The sequence below is a fragment of the Piliocolobus tephrosceles genome, chromosome 17 (genome assembly GCF_002776525.5).
Source record: "Piliocolobus tephrosceles isolate RC106 chromosome 17, ASM277652v3, whole genome shotgun sequence".
Taxonomy (NCBI): domain Eukaryota; kingdom Metazoa; phylum Chordata; class Mammalia; order Primates; family Cercopithecidae; genus Piliocolobus; species Piliocolobus tephrosceles.
The window spans coordinates 52,528,350-52,548,982 of record NC_045450.1 but is presented as its reverse complement, the minus strand read 5'-3'; the positions used below and the strand labels follow the sequence as shown (position 1 = coordinate 52,548,982).

Genomic DNA, 20,633 nt, shown 5'->3' with positions numbered 1-20,633 from the left:
TCCTCCTCTGCCTTCTGCCGCATGCCAGCTGGGCCCATTGCAGTCTATCCTTTGAGTGCCCTGCCCTTCACCCCCAGCCTCCATCTCAGGTCTGTGCCTAGAGTCCTAGCTTTTGGCCCACCGGGCCAGATGTCAGCTCTGGCTTCTGGTTCTCCCCACAATTTAGCTGCACTTTCCTTGGCCTTGGCTTTCTCCAGAGGCTCCAATGATACCAGGCTGAGGATGTGGTCTCCTCCAAAGAGGCCGGGCCTGTGAGAACCCTCAGGTACATCATGAGGGAGCTTCCCCTGGCTCTGGCTTATAGACAGCCAGGTTGGGCAGGCAGGGGAAGCTAAGCTGCAGGCTAGAGCTCTAGGTGGCTCTCAGCATCCCCAGATACACCTCAAGGCTGACCTGGGTTTGGCTCCCAACCAAGGCCACAGAGATGCCCATGGGGGCCATGAGGCCCAGTCAGTAGATTGGGGAATATGTAGAAGAGGTGTGTGAACTCAGAGGAGGGCCAGGGAGGGGAAAATCACAGAGGCAGCACTGGGACAAGGGTGGGAATCAGGTGACAGGCCTCTGAGGATAGCTGGTGTCACAATAGGGGCCAAGTGCTGAAGACTTGGAAGCCTGAGCTATCCTTTCATGTTCCTGGGGGGTCCTCGGTTTACCCACAGCAACCCATGGCTATAGCCTGAAAGGAGGCCCAACCAGGCTGCTCCAACCACACCCCCTGGGCCAACTCCCACCTCAACCCTTCCCCACAGCGACAGTGAGATGGAGATGGAGGCAGAGCACTACCCCAACGGTGTGCTAGGAAGCATGTCCACACGCATTGTTAATGGTGCCTACAAGCATGAGGACCTGCAGACGGATGAGTCCAGCATGGGTGAGAGCCACGGCCTGGTGTGCTATTCTTTGAGGGCAGTGTGCAGTCTGGGTGCCCTCTTCCCCTGGGAGGAGCTGGGCTAGGCAGGCTTTGGCATCTTGAGAAGCTCCAGCCACTGCCTCCTTAGCCGATTGTGGATGGGTCCTTGAGGTGGCTCCAAATGTACGAAGGCCCCGGCCTGTGCCAAGACCACCTGTGTTTGAGGCTGGAGTGTGTTCGAGAGTGTGGCCACCCTAATGAGCACCCTGCGTCTGTGTGGGCTGGGAAGAGGGACAGCTTCCAAGTCCTCCCTGAACCCTAGACTGTGCACCAGGTGGACGAAGAGAAAAATGCCTCAACTGTAGCTGCCTTACCTGTTCCTCCCAGTCCTTCCTGCCCCACCCCAGTCCTGCCCTTCCCTCCTCACCTCTCCTAATGTATTCTCCACTGCGTTCTGGATGCAGATGACGGGCATCCTCGGCGGCAGCTCTGCGGGGGCAACCAGGCTGCCACAGAAAGGATCATTCTGTTTGGCCGCGAGTTGCAGGCATTGAGTGAACAGTTGGGCCGGGAGTACGGCAAGAATTTGGCCCACACAGAGATGTTGCAGGTACAGGATGAGCCAGACCTCATGCAGAGCAGGCCCCATTTGGTGTTAGGGGCAGGGTGGCTCCAGGAGAGTCCAGGGGGCAGCAGGAAAGAGTAGGCTCCAGCCAGGTCTGCAGAGGGAAGTGGGGCATCTGGGCCCACTGGACATGCGTGTCCAGGCTCTGGGGAGAGTATAGCCCTGCTCGACCCTACACCCCACATTCCAGGCTGGGCATCATGCAGGGCCCTGTCTCCCTCTGGAGCCACAGGTAGTGGGGCAGGCTATGGTGTGTGCCACAGTCCTCTCAAGAATGCCCTGTCCTATAGGATGCCTTTAGCCTGCTGGCATACTCAGACCCCTGGAGCTGCCCAGTTGGCCAGCAGCTTGACCCCATCCAGAGGGAACCTGTGTGTGCTGCCCTCAACAGCGCCATTTTAGGTGAGTGAATCTATCTGTTATTATTATTAGAGACAAAATGTGCTCTGTAGCCCAAGTTGGAGTGCAGTGGCACAATCTTGGCTCACCGCAATCTCCACCTCTGCCTCCCGGGTTTAAGTGATTTTCGTGCCTCAGCCTCCTAAGTCACTGGGACTAAGGTGCATGCCACCATGCCTGGCTAGTTGTATTTTTTGTAGAGATGGGGTTTTGCCATGTTGGCCAGGTTGGTCTTGAACTCCTGGCCTCAGGTGATCTGCCCGCTTCAGCCCACCAAAGTGCTGGGATTACAGGTGTGAGCCACCATGCCTGGCCTAGATGAGTGGATCTAACAAAAACAGAAGCTGACCCATGGCTACCTGGGTGGTTCCCACCCCCTACCCCAATCGGCCCCAGTAAGAGCTGTTTGTCCACACTGGGGCAGCAAGCTCTGCATAGGCCCTCTCTGGTGACTCAGGACTCCTGGGCTCCCATGCTAAACCCTGACCTCCATCTGCCCAGCTGAGTTCATGATGGGTCCTAGGCCATGGTGGTGGGCCCAGGCCAGCCCGGTGCTCTACACGGGGCTAAGGACCTCAGGTTCCTGGCATGACCTCAGGGCCATGGCCTGGTGGCTGGGACACACTTACACAGAGGTACTGAACACTCTGTTCCAAGAGAATCTGTCCACTGCCCCCTCCTTCCACTCCCAAGGGAACTTTGACCTGGGCCCAACCCCTGGGCAGGGCAGTGACCAGGCCTTTTCTTTCCTCCACAGAGTCCCAGAACCTGCCAAAGCAGCCCCCCCTGATGCTCGCCCTGGGCCAGGCATCTGAGTGTCTCCGGCTCATGGCCCGAGCAGGCCTGGGTTCTTGCTCCTTTGCCAGAGTCGACGACTACTTGCACTAGCTGACCGTGCTGGCCGGCTCTGGCTGGCCCTCCGCTGGCCCCAGGGCTGGAGCTGCCCTGCCCTCCATAGGCAGCTGGTGCAGGGACTGGGAAGCCATGGACAGAGTCCACTCCTCCTGCCTGGCCTTTCCCCCTCTCCCTTTCCTTCCTTCCTTCCTTTCTCTGCCCACCACCCCCTCAGTCTCTCTCTCTCCCCCTCACGTGCAGCGGCCTGTGACACAGTATTGGCTGGTTACTCTCATGTAGCGCCTTCTATTTTGAAAGGGGGGTGGTTTGTTTTGAGGAAGGGTTGGGGGTTTTAAATTTTTTTTCTCCTGACTGAGCCACCAGTATTTATCTCTGGAGAGTTTGTGCTGAGCTGGTTTCTGCTAATTTAGTGATGAAGCCTATCCAAGTTGGTGATAGCTTATTATTTTCATAAATAAAAAACAAATGAGATTTTATATATATATATATATAAATATATATATATTAAAAAAAAGACAGTATTTATCGTAGCATTAGTGGTCCAGCACCTCTTGGGTGAGGCTGTCCAGGCACCATGTTTTCTTTGAGTCCAACTCATTAAAAAAGAATCATCTCTGTCACCTCAGCCAAATGATTTATTTTTTGCTCCCCCTTTTTTGAGTCACAGGCCGAGCTGCAGCCTAGGAAACCCAAATAGGGTTTGGTGGGCCACTTAGTGGGCATGGTTATGTTGGTTTATAGCATCCCAAGAACTGTGGGTCCTTAGGCCCCTGAGAGCTGGACGGAGCAGAGAACTACAGGGCCAAGGGTCCAGAGAAGTGATAACTTGACCCAGGGCCACACAGCAGAGGTAGAGGGTCCTTGGCCAGCACACTATCTACCACTCTACCCCACCTCCCACTGCCTGCCTTGCTCCCCTTTCCTCCCTTTTCAATACCCTACCTTCCCTTGTTGTTAAGATGGCCAAATAATACATTTACTCTAAATTGGTTGCCTGGAAACTACCTGCCTTCGTCCTGAGAGCTTCTGTGTGTCAGGCTGCCGGAAAGAAGACTCCATTCCCAGGACAGAGGCCCTTGAGTACAGGGGCTGCTTTCTTCCTGCCTGGATCTTCACCATCTCTGCACAGCTCTGAGAGAATGGATGCTTTCTGTTGAGAAACCAGTACCTTGTGGAGGCAGGTTCTTGGGCTGCTACTCCAGGGAGTGTTTGGAATCCTTGATCCCCTAGGCCAGACTTCACTGCCACTGTACCAGACAGCTCCCTGCAGCTGGACCCTGGCCAGTCTTAGGAAAGACTGTTGGGAGTATTTGCTGGCCAGAGGATGGGACTCCATCAGCTTTACAGATGTCCCACCAGCTGTTTCAGATAGATCCTCACAGCTGGCGGAGTAAAAATGGTCCCGCTACCATTGGGGAATCAGAAAAGGAAAGGCTGAGATGGTTGCCAGGACTTGGGGTGGCCCATCTGTGGAGAGGACTGGCTGCCCTGGAGGAGGAAAGGGAGGAAGCCTACACAGAGGAGCACCAGGATGGGCTGGAATTATCATACGTGCTTCACAGTGTGAGGGGAGTGCAGAAGCCGCCCATGCAAAGAGTAGGGTCAGCCATGGCAAGGCCAGAAGTTGAACTTTCAGTCCCTGCCTGAATCTGGGCTGTGCAAGCTCCTGCTCCATATTGGTGGACATGGGAATGGTTGGTGTGGCCTTAGATACTCATTGCTCACCAGGCCTCACTGGGCCCACAGCTGGGCAACAAGAAAAATGATTGAATTGGACCAACTGCTGGTGATGGGGCCAGGGCTCTGGGCCCTGTGCTCTCAGAATTCTGCCTTGGGAAATGATCCTATAGCTGCTGCTTTTTCTTGGTCCTTGGGGCTGGCAGGCCCATAGACCATGGCCTGTTAAGAGGTGTCCTGTCCATAAAGGAAATTCATCTCTTGTGACAGCCTGGGGCTACCTAGCTCCCAAACCCAGAGGCTGGAAACATCGGGCTGTTAAAATGATCACAGCCTAGCAGGATTGGGAATTGAAACCACAGGCTTTTGCAGTTGGAATGGGGTTCAGTGAACATCTCCCCCATTCCTCTCCTGCTACAGATAAGGAAACAGACCCAGGAGATAAATGACTTGGCTAAAGTCACACAGCAAATTAGTAGCCGAGCCGAGACTATCCCTTATCCCTGTGGGTTGGGCAACACTGTTTATTTAGTCCTGAAACTGAATGGCAGATAAGCCCCATGAGGGGTTAGGCTGATGTGCCCTCCAGCAGTATCTGAGAAGCTGCTACCTTCAGGGTTGTGTCAGGGATGAGGATGGGTGCCTGAGCTTAGGTTGTGGAGTGGCTGAGAGGGCCCAGGAGGGCTCAGGACAGCTGTGTGCTGCATGGGGTTGGGTGTCTGCCTGGCTCGCACTTGGTACCCATGGCCACCTCCCCATTTTCTGTGCCTTATCTCACTGTTTCAGCTGAGTCCAAGTTGTTTACTCTGTTCCTCTCCAGAGGGGCTCTCTGTCCCAGTTGGGCAGCTCACCTTTGGGACATAAGCCTTTGCCCCACAAGCTGTGGAGAGGGCCAAAACCAAGCTGCTTGAGCCCACTCTCTTGCTGAGAGTCCAGGCCTGCCTGCCAGCCGGAGGTGCCCCTTATGCACATCCAGTCCTACCAGCCAGCTTCCAGGAGCCCAGAGTGGGAAAGGCACCTGGGGGAGCCCTGGTGAAGGGCTGGACCTGACTTGTGGGGGCAGGAGGAACACCTGGCTTTCTTGGTTTGTCTGGCTCTGGGGAGCAGCCTTCCCTACTCACTTTCCCCTTGCGGCACCAAATGGTCACTCCTTCCAGAGCAAAAACTGGCACTCATAGCAAGCCAGAACCCCCATCCCCATCCACATGGGTCTGTGGCTGGGTGCAGGCCATGAAAACGGACACCACAAGACAGAAGTGGGGACTGCCTGGCCACCCAGCGCCTTCCCACTCCTTAAGCAAGCACAAAGAAGATAAGGCAGAGAACTGTCAGAGCTGAAAGTTCCTTTGGTTGCTCACAACTCAGGTATGCACCCGTGTGGCAGCCAGGCAGTGGAGCCCTACTAGACTGCCAGTCTCATGCACCCAGACCTGTGGCCAGATTGTGGCCTCTGGCTGCCTCAGGCATTCGCCTCTTTGCATCGGGTTTTCCTCCATTAGTAACTACAGCTGAAACAGACATCCTCCACATTGTGCACACTGGTTTTGCCTTTGTCTTCGAGAGTTGATACTTGGCATTAGCATGAAACTTGTGGGTGTGGGAGGATGGAGAGAGAACTCTAACACAAAACATCTTATTAAAATTGTACTTGAGAGATTAAAAAAAACTCCTGTTGTATTTTGACAGAATTATTTTTATTAAAATACACATCCATGAGCAGTCATGTGCGTCTGGTCTCTTTTGAGTCTTACTGAGGTTGGCACCCCTTCTGTGACACATCCTGTCCTAAAGGATTTGGGCCCTTCCCAGCCTCTCAAGTGCCCAGGCCCTCAGGTGCCTTCCTCAAGGACCCTTGAAACTGTATTTCTAAGACCCCAAAGAGGACAGGTACTTAAACCTCAGTTCTCTCTTGAAACGGCTTTCATCTTAGACAAGGAAAAAGTAGCAAATTCACCTAAAGAACCCGGGAGCAGTGGCTCACGCCAATAATCTTAGCACGTTGGGAGGCTGAGGCAGGTGGATCCCTTGAGCTCAGGAGTTCGAAAACAGCCTGGGCAACATGATGAAACCCTGTCTCTACAAAAAAACACAAAAATTGGCCAGGTGCAGTGGCTCACGCCTGTAATCCCAGCACTTTGGGAGGCCGAGGTGGGTGGATCACGAGGTCAGGAGATCGAGACCATCCTGGCTAACATGGTGAAACCCCATCTCTACTGAAAATACAAAAAATTAGCTGGGCGTTGTGGCAGGTGCCTGTAGTCCCAGTTACTCGGGAGTCTGAGGCAGGAGAATGGTGTGAACCTGGGACGCAGAGCTTGCAGTGAGCCAAAGTCGCACCACTGCACTCCAGCCTGGGTTGAGGCTGCAGTCAGCTGAGATCGTACCACTGCACTCCAGCCTGGGTGACAGAGTGAGACCCTGTCTCAAAAAAAAAAATTCAACTAAATAAAGGTGGGCCACAGGAACTTCTCCCAACAAAAATAAGATATTAAGAATACATTCCAGAGCCAGGTGCAGTGGCTCACACCTGTAATCTCAGCACTTTGGGAGGTCGAAGTGAGCAGATCACCTGAGGTCAGGAGTTTGAGACCAGCCTAGCCAACATGGTGAAACCCCGTCTCTACTAAAAGTACAAAAATTAGCCGGGCGTGGTGGCTGGCTCATGTAATCCCAGCTACTAGGGAGGCTGAGGCAGGAGAATTGCTTGAACCTGGGAGGCAAAGGTTTCAGTGAGCCAAGATCGCACCATTGCACTCCACCCTGGGTGACGAGCAAAACTCCATCTCAAACAACAACAACAAAACATTCCAGGGCCATAGGCCGGGCGCAGTGGCTCAAGCCTGTAATCCCAGCACTTTGGGAGGCCGAGACGGGCGGATCACAAGGTCAGGAGATCAAGACCATCCTGGCTAACCCGGTGAAACCCCGTCTCTACTGAAAAATACAAAAAACTAGCCGGGCGAGGTGGTGAGCGCCTGTAGTCCCAGCTACTTGGGAGGCTGAGGCAGGAGAATGGCGTAAACCCGGGAGGCGGAGCTTGCAGTGAGCTGAGATCTGGCCACTGCACTCCAGCCTGGGCGGCTGAGCGAGACTCTGTCTCAAAAACAAACAAACAAACAAACAAACAAACAAACAAACATTCCAGGGCCAGGTGCAGTGGCTCATGCCTGTAATCCCAGCACTTTGGGAGACCAAGGCAGGAGGATCGCTTGACCCCAGGAATTCGAGGCCAATCTGGGCAACATAGACCCTGTCTCTACAAAAAATGGAAAAAATTAGCCAGACATGTTGGTGTGTGCCTGTGGTCCCAGCTTCTCAGGAGGCTGAGGCTGGAGGATTGCTTGAGCCTGGGTGGTTGAGGTTGCAGTGAGCCATGATTGAGCCACTGTACTCCAGCCTGGATGACAGAGCAAGGCCCTGTCTCAAAAAAAAAAAAAAAAAAAAATTCCAAATATGTTCTCCTCAAATATTGCACAGTCAGAAAGTTTTCTGAGGGTACCTCTTTTGAGAGTTTTTGTTTTCGGGGTGGTTTTTTTTGAGACAAAATCTTGCTCTGTCTCCCAGGCTGGAGTGCAGTGGCATGATTATGGCTCACTGCTACCTCAACCTCCCAGGCTCATGCGATCCTCCCACCTCAGCCTCCCAAGTTGCTAAAACTACAGGTATGTGTTCCCATGCCTGGCTAAGTTTTGTATATTTTATAGAGAAGTTTCACCATGTTGGCCAGGCTGGTCTCAAACTCCTGCCTTGGCCTCCCAAAGTACTAGTATAACGGGCGTGAGCCACGGCACCCAGCCTGACGGGTACTGAAATTAGCTTCCTGTCTCTTGTCTGAGGAGCAAGAGCTTGTGTTCAAAATCCTTGCATCGACAGCCCTGTTTACTGTGTTAACATGGAAAGTTAACCTCTTCCTCCCAGACTGTTTCCCCATCCTTAAAACATGGTAAATCCTTCTGCCTCGTGGAGGTAGGGGATTATGGCAGATATACAGCAGCACTTGGCACACAGGGACACACACAGTACACATGAGCATCCTTCCTCCATGAGGATGCCCACTGGTGTGACTGGCCCACTCCTGCCTCCCCTGCCCCCAAGGCACCAGGGTTTTATGCAGAGGAGGGATATGGTAGATCATGCTGGTGTCCACCTGGAGGTGGTACTGGAGACAAATGGGAGCAAAAGAACCCAGGTAGGAGGCTGCAAAGAGGGCAGGTTTGAGAAATATTTAGAAGAGAAATGGAGGTACAACAAGATGAATAACAATGTGAGGGAAATAGGAGAAGCAAGAGACAAGGCAAATGCAGACTTTGGTTGGGGGTGACAGGATGGATAACAGTACCACAAAATAACACAGATAATAGAAGGGGGCAGGCAGTGGTTAAAAGTCACTGGAATTGGGAGGTTTGCCAAAGGAAAAGGGTTCTTCTGTGGTCTGGTAAATTAGGAAACCTGTCTTACAGATGTTCACAGTGATCACCACCAGCTAATTAAAAGCTCACAATCCTGTGTTGAAATGTGTTGTTTAACCCTGCACTTTCCAAATTTACATTACTAGACTGTGTCACTTAGTAGAATCTTACAGGACTATTACTCTATAGAATGCTCTTAGGGGCTGGATGCGGTGGCTCACGCCTGTAATCCCAGCACTTTGGGAGGCCGAGGTGGGTGGATCACGAGGTCAGGAGATCCAGACCACGGTGAAACCCCGTCTCTACTAAAAATACAAAAAAAAAAAAAAAATTAGCCAGGTGTGGTGGCGGGTGCCTGTAGTCCCAGCTACTCGGGAGGCTGAGGCAGGAGAATGGTGTGAACTCGGGAGGTGGAGCTTGCAGTGAGCTGAGATGATGCCACTGCACTCCAGCCTTGGTGACACAGTGAGACTCCATCTCAAAAAAAAAAAAAAAAAAAAAAAGAATGCTCTTACGGAGGAGGTAGCATAGAGGGGAAAATGTGGGTTTTAGATTAAGCATAAAGTCCTGGTTCTATATAAGTAAAGCCAGAGTATGCTCATTTTACTCTAGACTAGTGGTTCTCAACTGGGAATGATTTTGCTCCCAGGGAGACACTTGGCAATGTCTGGAGATTTTTTGGTAGTCACAACTGGGCTTGGGGTGTTACTGGCATCTACTGGGTAGAGCCAGGGATGCTGCCAAACATCCTACAATGCTCCCCCCACCCCTGCCCAACAAAGAATTACCAGGTCCAAAATGTCAGTAGTGCCATTGTTGAGAAATCCTACTCAAGAAGAGTGAAACTCTGAACAATGACTAAGAAACTGATCAAACAGGCACATTTTGACTCTGCCTCCCTTCCGCCTGACTCTTGAGGATCCAGGAGAGAAAGGATAAAACACCATTAGAAGACGGGGGGTTGGCCGGGCGCGGTGGCTCAAGCCTGTAATCCCAGCACTTTGGGAGGCCGAGACGGGCGGATCATGAGGTCAGGAGATCGAGACCATCCTGGCAAACACGGTGAAACCCCGTCTCTACTAAAAATACAAAAAACTAGCCGGGCGAGGTGGCGGGCGCCTGTAGTCCCAGCTACTCCGGAGGCTGAGGCAGGAGAATGGCGTAAAACCCGGGAGGCGGAGCTTGCAGTGAGCTGAGATCCGGCCACTGCACTCCAGCCCAGGAGACACAGCAAGACTCCGTCTCAAAAAAAAAAAAAAAAGAAGACGGGGAGTTTAGGGGTTACAACTTCTCATCACTCTGGGAGCCTTCCATGCTCACAGGTGGTAGGAGTCCTGTCTCCTCCGCTCAAAGCAGGGATACCTCTACTGCTAGTTAGCATTATCTCAGTAGGAACTGCCTCACGCTTAGGTCAGCTGACATATTCTGTCATCACAGGCTGCTCTGGAATGATGGCTGGGAGACCATCCTAATGCCAGCTGAGTGGGGATCTTGATACTCAGCAGGAGGGTCAGACAAGCAGGAATGGGGGCTCCCCATGCAGATACAAACCCCAATCACATTTCCTACACAGCCAGTTTTATTCTAAGGTCTACCGGCTTCCTTACTCTAGCGGACAGTCTTCTATTTACATTGGTGGGGCACAGGCTTCAGTAAAAAGGCCAAGGGGACTGAGGTCACAGTCTTGAAGAGCACTGATATTTAAGGAACAATCAAAAAACATCCAGAGGAAGAGGAGCCCAGACAGGCACCTGAGAAAACGGAAAAACGAGTCACTGGGAGTCAGGAAGCCAGGAAGTCCGACGAGTTTCAGAGAACTGGCCTTCTGCAGATATGTCGTTGTCCAACAAGAAATCGTCTTTCATTCCAGGACAACCAAGGCTAACCACAGCTCCCAAAACCTGGTTCTTGACGCCGGTCAGCGGACCGGAGAGAAGCCAAGCTTAAGAAACCGCCCGCTCCGCCGCCTCCGCCGCCGGAAATGAACGACCTGAGCCTTCTAGCCAGGCTGCTTAAGCTCCGCCCCCAACCTGCGAGCATGCGCAGTTCTCCCCTACGGCCCCTCCCAGCGTAGGCCCACCCCCGTTATAGAGCACGCGCAGTCCTTATGCCGTCCCGCCCCTCCCTTTTCAGAGCTCCCCGTTCCTTAGAAACCAGGCGGCGCGTTCCGGGTGGCGGCGCCCTGGACTCCTGGGCCCGCGCATCCCCGTCAGCCTTCCTTAAAGCGGATGGGTGGCCGCCGAGACCCCCCCGGGACCCATGGTCTCCAGTGCAGCGCAGAGTGGGCGATGCCAGTGTGCCAGGTGAGAGGCGGCCAGCGGCGGCGGGTGAGGGCGAAAGAGGGCATGGCGCGGCCGGGAACGGGCGGCGACAGGGCCTCCTCCGCGGCCCGGCGCCGGAGGTTGGAGGCGTGGACCCGCAGAGCTGGGGCTGGAGGGGGCTTGTTCCAACTGCCTGCAGGCGCGCAGGGTGAAGGGTCGCCTTGGGGTTCGCCCTTTCCATCGCAGAAATAGGACCCGCAGGCTTGGTGGTAGAATTATAGGATTTGGGATCCTGGAAGAACCTGAGACATAATCCATCCTTTACCAGATGCAAAAACCTAGTCTCCCCCCGCCCTGTGCCTAGCCGACCTCTTGCCTGTGTGAGGATGGACGCTTTGTGGATGAGGATGTGTGAGGTGTAGAAGCTTGGGACAAAGGGCTCGTGGGGTAGCTGGTTCATCCCCTTTCAGAATGAGATGGGACTTTTGGGGATAAATCTTTAAGAAACGGGTGTTCAGTTGACAGGTGGAAGAAAGGACACTCCAGAAGGTGCGAGTGACTCTGCAAGCCCCCATATGCACTATGGCCACGTCTCAGTGGCCCTGGCCTACCTTTGTAGCTCTGGAAGGAAGCAGATGGACTTGAGACAAAAGGTGAAGTGAGGTATTCCCATCAAGGCCCTATCACACTTAAAAGGTGAGGGAGGAAGAGTGGACAGGAACATGAGGGCTTGGGAATGGTTGTGTGAAGAGTTTATCCTCCAGACTACAGCACGATCTAAAGAACAAGGCAGGGTAGAAGAGTTGAAAGCTGCATTGGATAGGCATCAAGGAAGCTTATTTAACTGTCTTATTTATGTTCATTGTTCCCATAATGTCATCCTGAGGGTAAGAAAGTGGATGCCCTTTTAAATGTCCAAAAAGAACTGGGGCAGGGCACCGCCTTTGTGATCTGTGGGGCCCAAAAGCCTCTAAAGGAATAGCCCTTAGTGTGTGGCCCTTAAGATGAAGGGAACAGCATTTAATTTAGAAAAGGAAGACACTTATATTTATTGTGATATGGAGCAATATAGAGAAGATGGTTTTCTTTGAGTCGGGGAAGCTAGATTCATTCTTGATAAGGAAACTTATTTCCTTCTGAAAAGCTACACTAGAGAACAAAAGAATTTTAAGGCCATCCATTTTACAGAAAACGTGAAAAAATTAACTGCTTTTGGGATTGGGAGTTTAGAGAACCTGCCTGGACCAAGAGAGGAAAATTTTCAACAGACGCTTCTGTTGGTCGATTCCTTATTTCACAGATAAAGATCCTGTTGTGAGAGGTTTTCTCTTACCACCTGGTTTTCCCACTTTTGCTATGGAATAATCATTGGTTTAGGTTTGTTTATTTATTTATTTATTGAAACGGAATCTCTGTCACCCAGGCTGGAGTGCAGTGGTGCAATCTCAGCTCACTGCAACCTCCGTCTCCCAGGTTCAAGTGATTCTCCGGCCTCAGCCTCCCAAGTAGCTGGGACTACAGGCATGTACCACCATGCCCAGCTAATTTTTGTATGTTTAATAGAGAACGGGTTTCACATGTTGGCCAGACTGGTCTCGAACTCCTGACCTCAGATGATCTGCCTGCCTCGGCCTCCCAAAGTGCTGAGATATCAGGTGTGAGCTACCACGCCCAGCCCTCATTATTGTTTTTATTTGCTAGGGCAATTGATATCTGATTTCTATAGTAATACTAGAATACATTGGTAGTAGAACTAGCAATTTTTAAAAAAGCCTCTCCTGACCCAAAACTTAAAAATTAGAAGTATGTGATTTTTAAAAGATGGTCCCTGATTCTAATCATCAAAGCTAGTTTGTCCCTCGCTTGATAAAAACAAATTTTTTATTTACATTTGACTTTGCAGCAGGTTTTTCCCCTTGCCCTTATAAGAAGATAGATTAGAAGTAGAATAATGTTAACAGGTGAAATCAGTTTAAAGAAGAAAGCTTTGGGCCGAGTGCAGTAGCTCATGCCTATAATCCTAGCACTTTGAGAGGCCAAGGTGGGTGGATCACCTGAGGTCAGGAGTTTGAGACCAGCCTCACCAACATAGTGAAACCCCCATCTCTACTGAAAATACAAAATTAGCTGGGCATGGTGGTACACGTCTATAATCCCAGCTACTTGGGAAGCTGAGGCGGGAGAATCGCTTGAACCTGGGAGGCAGAATTCGCAGTGAGCCGATACCGCGCCATTGCACTCCAGCCTGGATGACAAGAGCTAGGCTCTGTTTCCAAAAAAAAAAAGAAGAAAACTTTGTTTTGGCTTCATAATTCAGCATCATACCATAACTATGGGTATTGTGACTGTGCTTTTTACTGACTTTTCTTGCACTTGTGGGGTTATTTTGTATAAATACCTCAGGAGATATAATGGAGCATTATCAGAAGCAGATGTAACCGGTGGGGAAAATCAGTACTGTTAACCAATTTCTGTCAGAAAGACTTCATGAAAATCATTGTGTTCTGTGCAGAAACCTTCATTACTTTCAGGTTGACACAGAGGAAGGTAAGACAAGGAGGCCAAAATCAAGTCAAGGTAAAATGGAAGGGAGCAGTTGCCATCTGTGGAACTGGATGGAGTGTGGGAGAGTCTTTTGAACGTGGGCCCAAATACTTTGAATGAGCTTTGGAGAGGATACTGCTTAAATACGGCTGTGGTGTGCCCTGTGGATTTGTGTGCGTTTTCTGAACTCCAATCAGAAAAACACTTGTTTTCAGAGAAGAGTAGGCTTACAGAGGACTCTCAAAAGTCCTGGTTGCTATGACAGTGAAACCTTTGACAAATAATTACTTAACTTCTATGCTATTTTCTGGAGCAACTGAGGGCAGTTATCATATCTGGCCTGTAATAAAGTAATCAACAGTGTTTGACAGGCCAACCGTGAGGAAACTACCAGATAAACCAGCAATGCTAACAGAAGCTACTTTCACTGAACTGATTTTCTAGTTTTCCCATAAGAGGAGAAATGGAATGGAGATGCAATGTCATCTGATGTTAGAAGTTGAAATGCAGAGGTTGGTGTTCAGAAAACACAGGAATCAGAGAGACTGCTAACTTAGAAATAGGAAAAGTGCCTTTCTGATGCCTGAAAAGTCAGTCATGCATATTTATTTTTAAATATTTATTCATTTTTGAGACAGGGTCTTGCTCTGTCACCAAGGCTGGAATACAGTGGCGTGATCACAGCTCACTGCAGCCTCTGACTCCTGGGCTCAAGTGATCCTCCCACCTCAGCCTCCTGAGTAGCTGGGACCACAGGTGCATGACACCATAGCCAGCTAATAAAAAATAAGTTTGTCTTTTTTTTTTTTTTTTTTAGAGATGGGGGTCTCTATGACAGGGGGTCCAATTCTAGAAGAAATCCACAATTGGAATTAGAGTACATCTAGGAAAGAATGGAATTGGAGATTTTGCTATTTTTGAGAACTTATATGCAGTTTAGTAATGGAACATTTTCTTTCTTACATTCAAAAGTAGTAGGTTTATATTAGCAAACTTAAAAGTAAACTGAAATTTGGAGTCTAAAAGTCCTTATTGAAAATTTAAATGGTAGGTGTTTTAAAAATTGAGAATGAAAGATATTTGAAAAACTTGGGTTCATGAAAGTTAGAATGATAAGAGATACTGAGAAAAACATGAAAGCAGGAAGACTTCCCTACACTCTAACACCCCCTTATAAGTTAGACATTGGGTTGGGAATGAGCTCACTAAAGTACCTTGTCTTCAAAGACGTAAGAAACGAAAATTTTCTCTCATGGTGATGTGAATAAACACTTAGAAATATGGATTAGACTTTGGGAGGCTGAGGTGGGCGGATCACGAGGTCAAGAGATTGAGACCATCCTGGCTAACACGGTGAAACCCCGTCTCTGCTAAAAGTACAAAAAATTAGCTGGGCATGGTGGCAGACGCCTGTAGTCACAGCTACTCTGGAGGCTGAGGCAGGAGAATGGTGTGAACCCAGAAGGCGGAGCTTGCAGTGAGCCGAGATTGAGCCACTGCACTCCAGCCTGGGTGACAGAGCGAGACTCGTCTCAAAAAAAGAAAAGAAAATATGGATTAGAGCCAGGCACAATGGCTCATGCCTGTAATCCCAGCACTTTGGGAGGCCGAGGCGGGTGGATCACCTGAGGTCAGGAGTTGGAGACCAGCCTGGCCAACATAGTGAAACCCTGTCTCTACTAAAAATACAAAAAATTAGCTGGGTGTCCTGGTGGGTCCCTGTGATCCCAGCTACTAGGGAGGCTGAGGCAGGAGAATCGCTTGAACCCAGGAGGCAGAGGTTGCAGTGAGCCAATATCATGCCATTGCACTCCAGCCTGGGCATCAAGAGCAAAAGTATGTCTTAAAAAAAAAAAAAGGCTGGGCGCAGTGGCTCAAGCCTGTAATCCCAGCACTTTGGGAGGCTGAGACGGGCGGATCACGAGGTCAGGAGATCGAGACCATCCTGGCTAACACGGTGAAACCCCGTCACTACTAAAAAAAAATATACAAAAAAACTAGCCGGGCAAGGTGGCGGGCGCCCGTAGTCCCAGCTACTTGGGAGGCTGAGGCAGGAGAATGGCGTAAACCCAGGAGGCGGAACTTGCAGTGAGCCGAGATCCGGCCACTGCCCTCCAGCCTGGGTGACAGAGCAAGACTCTGTCTCAAAAAAAAAAAAAAAAAGCAAATATGGATTAAACATTAAGAAGGAAGAGTTGAGTATTTCCACGTTACTTAGTACACATGAACCCTATCCTTAAGCACTTGTTTGCTAGCTCCTGCTCTTAGAAAGGGAGTTGCAAGTGGTGTTTTTGTCCAAAGTACTGTCATTTCTCAAGGTAGTGAGTGATAAAATGTATATACTCTTTGGGACCCTGGATAGTCCTGAAATTCATGGGAACATAGCTCGCTCTCTCTGCCACCTCTCTAAGTCGTTCCCAAGAGCTTCTGTAAAGATTTCTATCAATCCTCTGTAATCAAGGATTTGGAATGAAGGCTGTGAGAAATGGGAACTGGGTACTTAGTGTGGTCTTCCTTTCTGACCTGGGATAACTACTTCTCTCAAATTGTCAGCTCTCAATTTCTCATGAGAATAGATAACCCCAAAATAGAACCCAGAACACTTCTACCTGGCTTTGAGATTCTACTCTATCACTTTAAAACCTCAAAAATCTTCATTTACTTTCACAATTGTATTTTACTTAGGATGATAACCTTAGGCAAATTGTGTAATTTCTGGATCATAATTTTTTTTGAGACAGCGTTTCTATCTCCCAGGCTGGAGTGTATTAGCACAATCGCGGCTCACTGCAATGTCCACCTCCCGGGCTCAAGTGATTCTTGTGCCTCAGCCTCCCGAGTAGCTGGGATTACAGGTGTGCGCCTTCATGCCTGGCAAATTTTTGTATTTTTAGTAGAGATGGGGGTTTTGTCATGTTGGCCAGGCTGATCTTGAACTCCTGGCCTCAGTGATCTGCTCACCTCAGCCTCCCAAAGTGCTGGGATTACAGGTGGGAGCGACCCTGACTGGCCGCTAGACCATAATTTCTTAACCTGTATAACAGGAAGCAAAATGAAAATGTCATAAATGTGTAACAGTAGAGAATGAAAAGTTTGTTCACATGGTCAGTGGCTGTGATATTGTGAAATGTATATTTGGTCTTCTGTCTCTGTTTCCTGGCATGCAATTTCAGTAGATTGGTGCAAAAGCAGTTGCGGATTTTGTTGCAAAGTAATGGCAAAAACCACAATTGCTTTTACACCAACCAAATCCCTGGAATCTCCTGAGTGATGGATTTTTGTATGCTAATGAGTTGGCTGGTGGCTGGCAGCTCCTGGGTAGTTTCAGGCTGGGGACTGGTCACAGGAAACATCAAAGCATTATTAGAGGGTTGTGACTTTCAGCCCCACTCCCCAACCTCTGGGGAGGAGAGCAGGACTGAAGGTTAAGTTGATCATCAGTGGCCAGTGGTTTAATCAATCATGCCTAGTTAATGAAGCCTCCATAAACACAGGGAGGGCACGAAAGCTCCAAGCCCCTTCCCCCATACCTTGCCCTGTGTACCTTCTTCATCTCTATCCTTTATAATAAACCAGTAAATAAAAGTACGTTTTCCCCAGAGTTCTGTGAGCTGCCCTAGCAAATTAATTGATCTGAAGGAGGGAGTCATAGGATCTCCAGTCTGTAGCTCATCAGGCAGAGGCACAGTTGAAACAACCTGGGGCTTTTGATGGCATTGGAATTTGGGGTGGGGAAGTCTGTGGGACTGAGCCCTCTTCCCGGGGGGATCTGATGCGATTCTCCAGGTAGATAACATCACAATTAAATTGAGGGACACCCAACAGGTGTTGACTGCAGAATTGCTTGCTAGCCTGGTGTATGGGGAGAAACCCCCACACATTGTGTTGATCGTTGTGGTGTAAAAGCAGAGGAAAAACAATTTAAGTCTGTCTTTCTACTTTCACAATGACATATCTATTATGTAACCCATAAAACTATTTATGATACCATGAAAAATTCTTATGTCTGGCTGGGTGTGGTGGCTCACGCATGTAATCCCAACACTTTCAGAGGCTGAGGTGGGCGGATCACTTGAGGCCAGGAGTTTAAGACCAGCCTGACCCAGATGGCGAAACCCTGCCTCTACGAAAAAATACAAAAAATTAGCTGGGTGTGGTGGTGCATGCTTGTAGTCCCAGCTACTCAGGAGGCTGAGGCAGGAGAATCACTTGAACCTGGGAGTCAGAGGTTGCAGTGAGCTGAGATTGCATCACTGCACTCTAACCTGGGTGACAGTAAGACTCCATCTCAAAAAGAAAAATGCAGGCTGGGCGTGGTGGCTCAAGCCTGTAATCCCAGCACTTTGGGAGGCTGAGACGGGCGGATCACGAGGTCAGGAGATCGAGACCGTCCTGGCTAACACGGTGAAACCCCATCTCTACTAAAAAATACAAAAAAAAAAACTAGCTGGGCGAGGTGGTGGGTGCCTGTAGTCCCAGCTACTCGGGAGGCTGAGGCAGGAGAATGGCGTAAACCCGGGAGGCGGAGCTTGCAGTGAGCAGAGATGGCGCCACTGCACTCCAGCCTGGGCGACAGAGCGAGACTCCATCTCAAAAAAAAAAAAAGAAAAATGCTTGTGTCAAAAGAGTAAGTAAAATAACTCAGGATACAAAACTGTGAATACAATATGATCACAAATATATCAAACAAATGTAAAAAAATAGCCAAAATAGAACATAAGAAAGCACCATAGTTTTCTTAGTATATATTTTATTATTATTATTATTTATTATTATTATTATTTTTGATTGAATTTCTTTGTAAAAACATTGGCCACCATTTAACATGTAGTGGCAGCCAGGCATGGTGGCTTACACCTGTAATCCCAGCACTTTGGGAGGCCAAGACAGGAAGTCACCTGAAGTCGGGAGTTCAAGACCAGCCTGGCCAACATGGTAAAACCCCATCTCTACTAAAAATACAAACTGGGCGTGGTGGCACCTGCCTGAAGTCCCAGCTACTCAGGAGGCTGAGGCAGGAGAATTGCTTTAACCCAGGAGGCAGAGGCTGCAGTGAGCCGAGATCATGCAACTGCTCTCCAGCCTGGGCAACAGAGCAAGACTGTCTCAAAAAATAAATAATAAATAAATAAATATTAGCCGGGGGTGGTGGTGCACACCTGTAATCTCAGCTACTCGGGAGGCTGAAGCAGGAGAATGGCTTGAACCCAGGAAGCAGAGGTTGCAGTGAACTGAGATTGTGCCACTGCAATCCAGCCTGGGCGACACAGTGAGACTCCTTAAAAAACAAACATGCAGTGGCAACAAAATGCATCCAATTTACATGCATCAACAAGTTAAATCACAATACATGAACAACACAAATTTCAAACAAACTACTGAAATAGCACGTGTTGCATTTACTACAGTACTTGTACTCCTAATAGAGATGGGTCTATATTTTAAAAAGTAAACCCTCTTAAAAGTTTTTTGCTGGTATAAATGAGGATATAAACTCATCTTCTGAGAGACTTCACCCCCTCTCACTCTATGAAAATTGGTTTGTGAGTGGGGAGAATGATGGCAGGGACTACTAGGTGGCACTGATGTTTCCTTTCCCAGGTGTCAGTGAACCAAACAGTAATGAGGTTACCTGGATAACGAGTGTGTGTGTTTGTGTGTGTGTGTGTGTAATTGAAAGGTGACTCTACACGACTGGGCACAGTGGCTCACACCTGTTATCCCAGCACTTTGGGAGGCTGAGGCGGGTGGATCACTTGAGGTCAGGAGTTCAAGATGACCCTGGGCAACATGGTGAAACCCCATCTCTACTAAAACTACAAAAATTAGCCGGGTGTGGTGGTGCATGCCTGTAATCACAGCTTCTTGGGAGGCTGAGGCAGGAGAATCACTTAAACCCAGGAGGCGGAGGTTGCGGTGAGCCGAGATCATGCCACCACACTCCAACCTGGGTGACAGAGCAAGACTCTGTCTCCAAAAAAAAAAAAAGTGACTATACAGATCTTAAATGTTGCTTTCTAAGACTGCTGTTTCTTGTTGACAGGTGGTTTTGACCATTTGGGTTTCTTTGGTGGTGCTTGATGGACAGCAAGTATATTATAGGATGTTCCATGTGGCTAGTGGTTTCTATGGCAGGGTAGCTCCTGCTAGGAAATGATTCTCTCCGAGAGACCCTTCTGGGGGTGACTCTGGGAGCACGTGAGATTGTGTAATTGTCCTGCGAAGCATCCTCTGATTGTCAGGGAGAAGGGGGATGGAAGAGAGCTCAGTTATACATCCGGTTGCTTTTCAACCTTTTGTATTCATATTCCTGAACTCACATTCAGAAGCTCAGGGGACACAGCTTGTATTTTGGAGCAATGGGGAAGATGATTTAACATAGTATTTCTTTTTTTTTTCTTTTTTTTTTTTTTTTTTTTGAGACGGAGTCTCGCTCTGTCGCCCAGGCTGGAGTTCAGTGGCCGGATTTCAGCTCACTGCAAGCTCCGCCTCCTGGGTTTACGCCATTCTCCTGCCTCAGCCTCCCGAGTAGCTGAGACCACAGGCGCCCGCCACCTCGCCCGGCTAGTTTTTTGTATTTTTTAGTAGAGACGGGGTTTCACCGTGTTAGCCAGGATGGTCTCGATCTCCTGACCTCGTGATCCACCCGTCTCGGCCTCCCAAAGTGCTGGGATTACAGGCTTGAGCCACCGCGCCCGGCCTTAACATAGTATTTCTTATCTGATGTTATTTTCAAAGTAAATCACTGTAATTCAATGACTGTTTTAGTTCTCTTAGCCCTGGGCTTGCTCCTGTTCATGGTGGATTTTTTTGTTTTTGTTTTTTTGCTTTTTTTTTTTTCTTTGAGACGGAGTTTCGCCCTTGTTGCCCAGGCTGGAGTGCAGTGGTGCAATCTTGGCTCACTGTAACCTCCGCCTCCTGGGTTCAACTGATTCTCCTGTCTCACCCTCCCGAGTAGCTGGGATTACAGGAGCATGCCACCATGCCTGGGTAATTTCTGTATATTTAGTAGA

At 49.4% G+C, this 20,633-nt stretch overlaps 2 protein-coding genes across 8 annotated transcripts in view; both read left to right on the top strand.

Annotated features, from left to right (window-relative positions):
- RANBP10 (RAN binding protein 10) overlaps nucleotides 1-6,125 on the top strand; it is an 85,876-nt gene extending 79,751 nt beyond the window's left edge. For 5 of the 6 annotated variants that reach the window (XM_023210196.1, XM_023210193.1, XM_023210194.1 and 2 more), the window contains 4 exons: nucleotides 750-871; nucleotides 1,315-1,460; nucleotides 1,766-1,877; nucleotides 2,632-2,925. In XM_023210196.1, the coding sequence (XP_023065964.1) occupies nucleotides 750-871; nucleotides 1,315-1,460; nucleotides 1,766-1,877; nucleotides 2,632-2,762 (511 nt within the window). In that variant the 3' untranslated portion in view covers nucleotides 2,763-2,925. Of the gene's footprint in view, nucleotides 1-749; nucleotides 872-1,314; nucleotides 1,461-1,765; nucleotides 1,878-2,631 lie in introns of all 6 variants that reach the window. The other variant, XM_023210192.1, reaches the window with a different exon arrangement.
- A 4,733-nt stretch (nucleotides 6,126-10,858) lies between these two features.
- The window catches only part of GFOD2 (glucose-fructose oxidoreductase domain containing 2), a 55,767-nt gene continuing 45,992 nt past the window's right edge, over nucleotides 10,859-20,633 (top strand). The window contains exon 1 of one of the 2 annotated variants that reach the window (XM_023210190.1): nucleotides 10,859-11,118. The gene's annotated coding sequence lies outside the window, so the exon portion shown is untranslated. The remainder of the gene's footprint in view (nucleotides 11,119-20,633) is intronic. The other variant, XM_023210191.2, reaches the window with a different exon arrangement.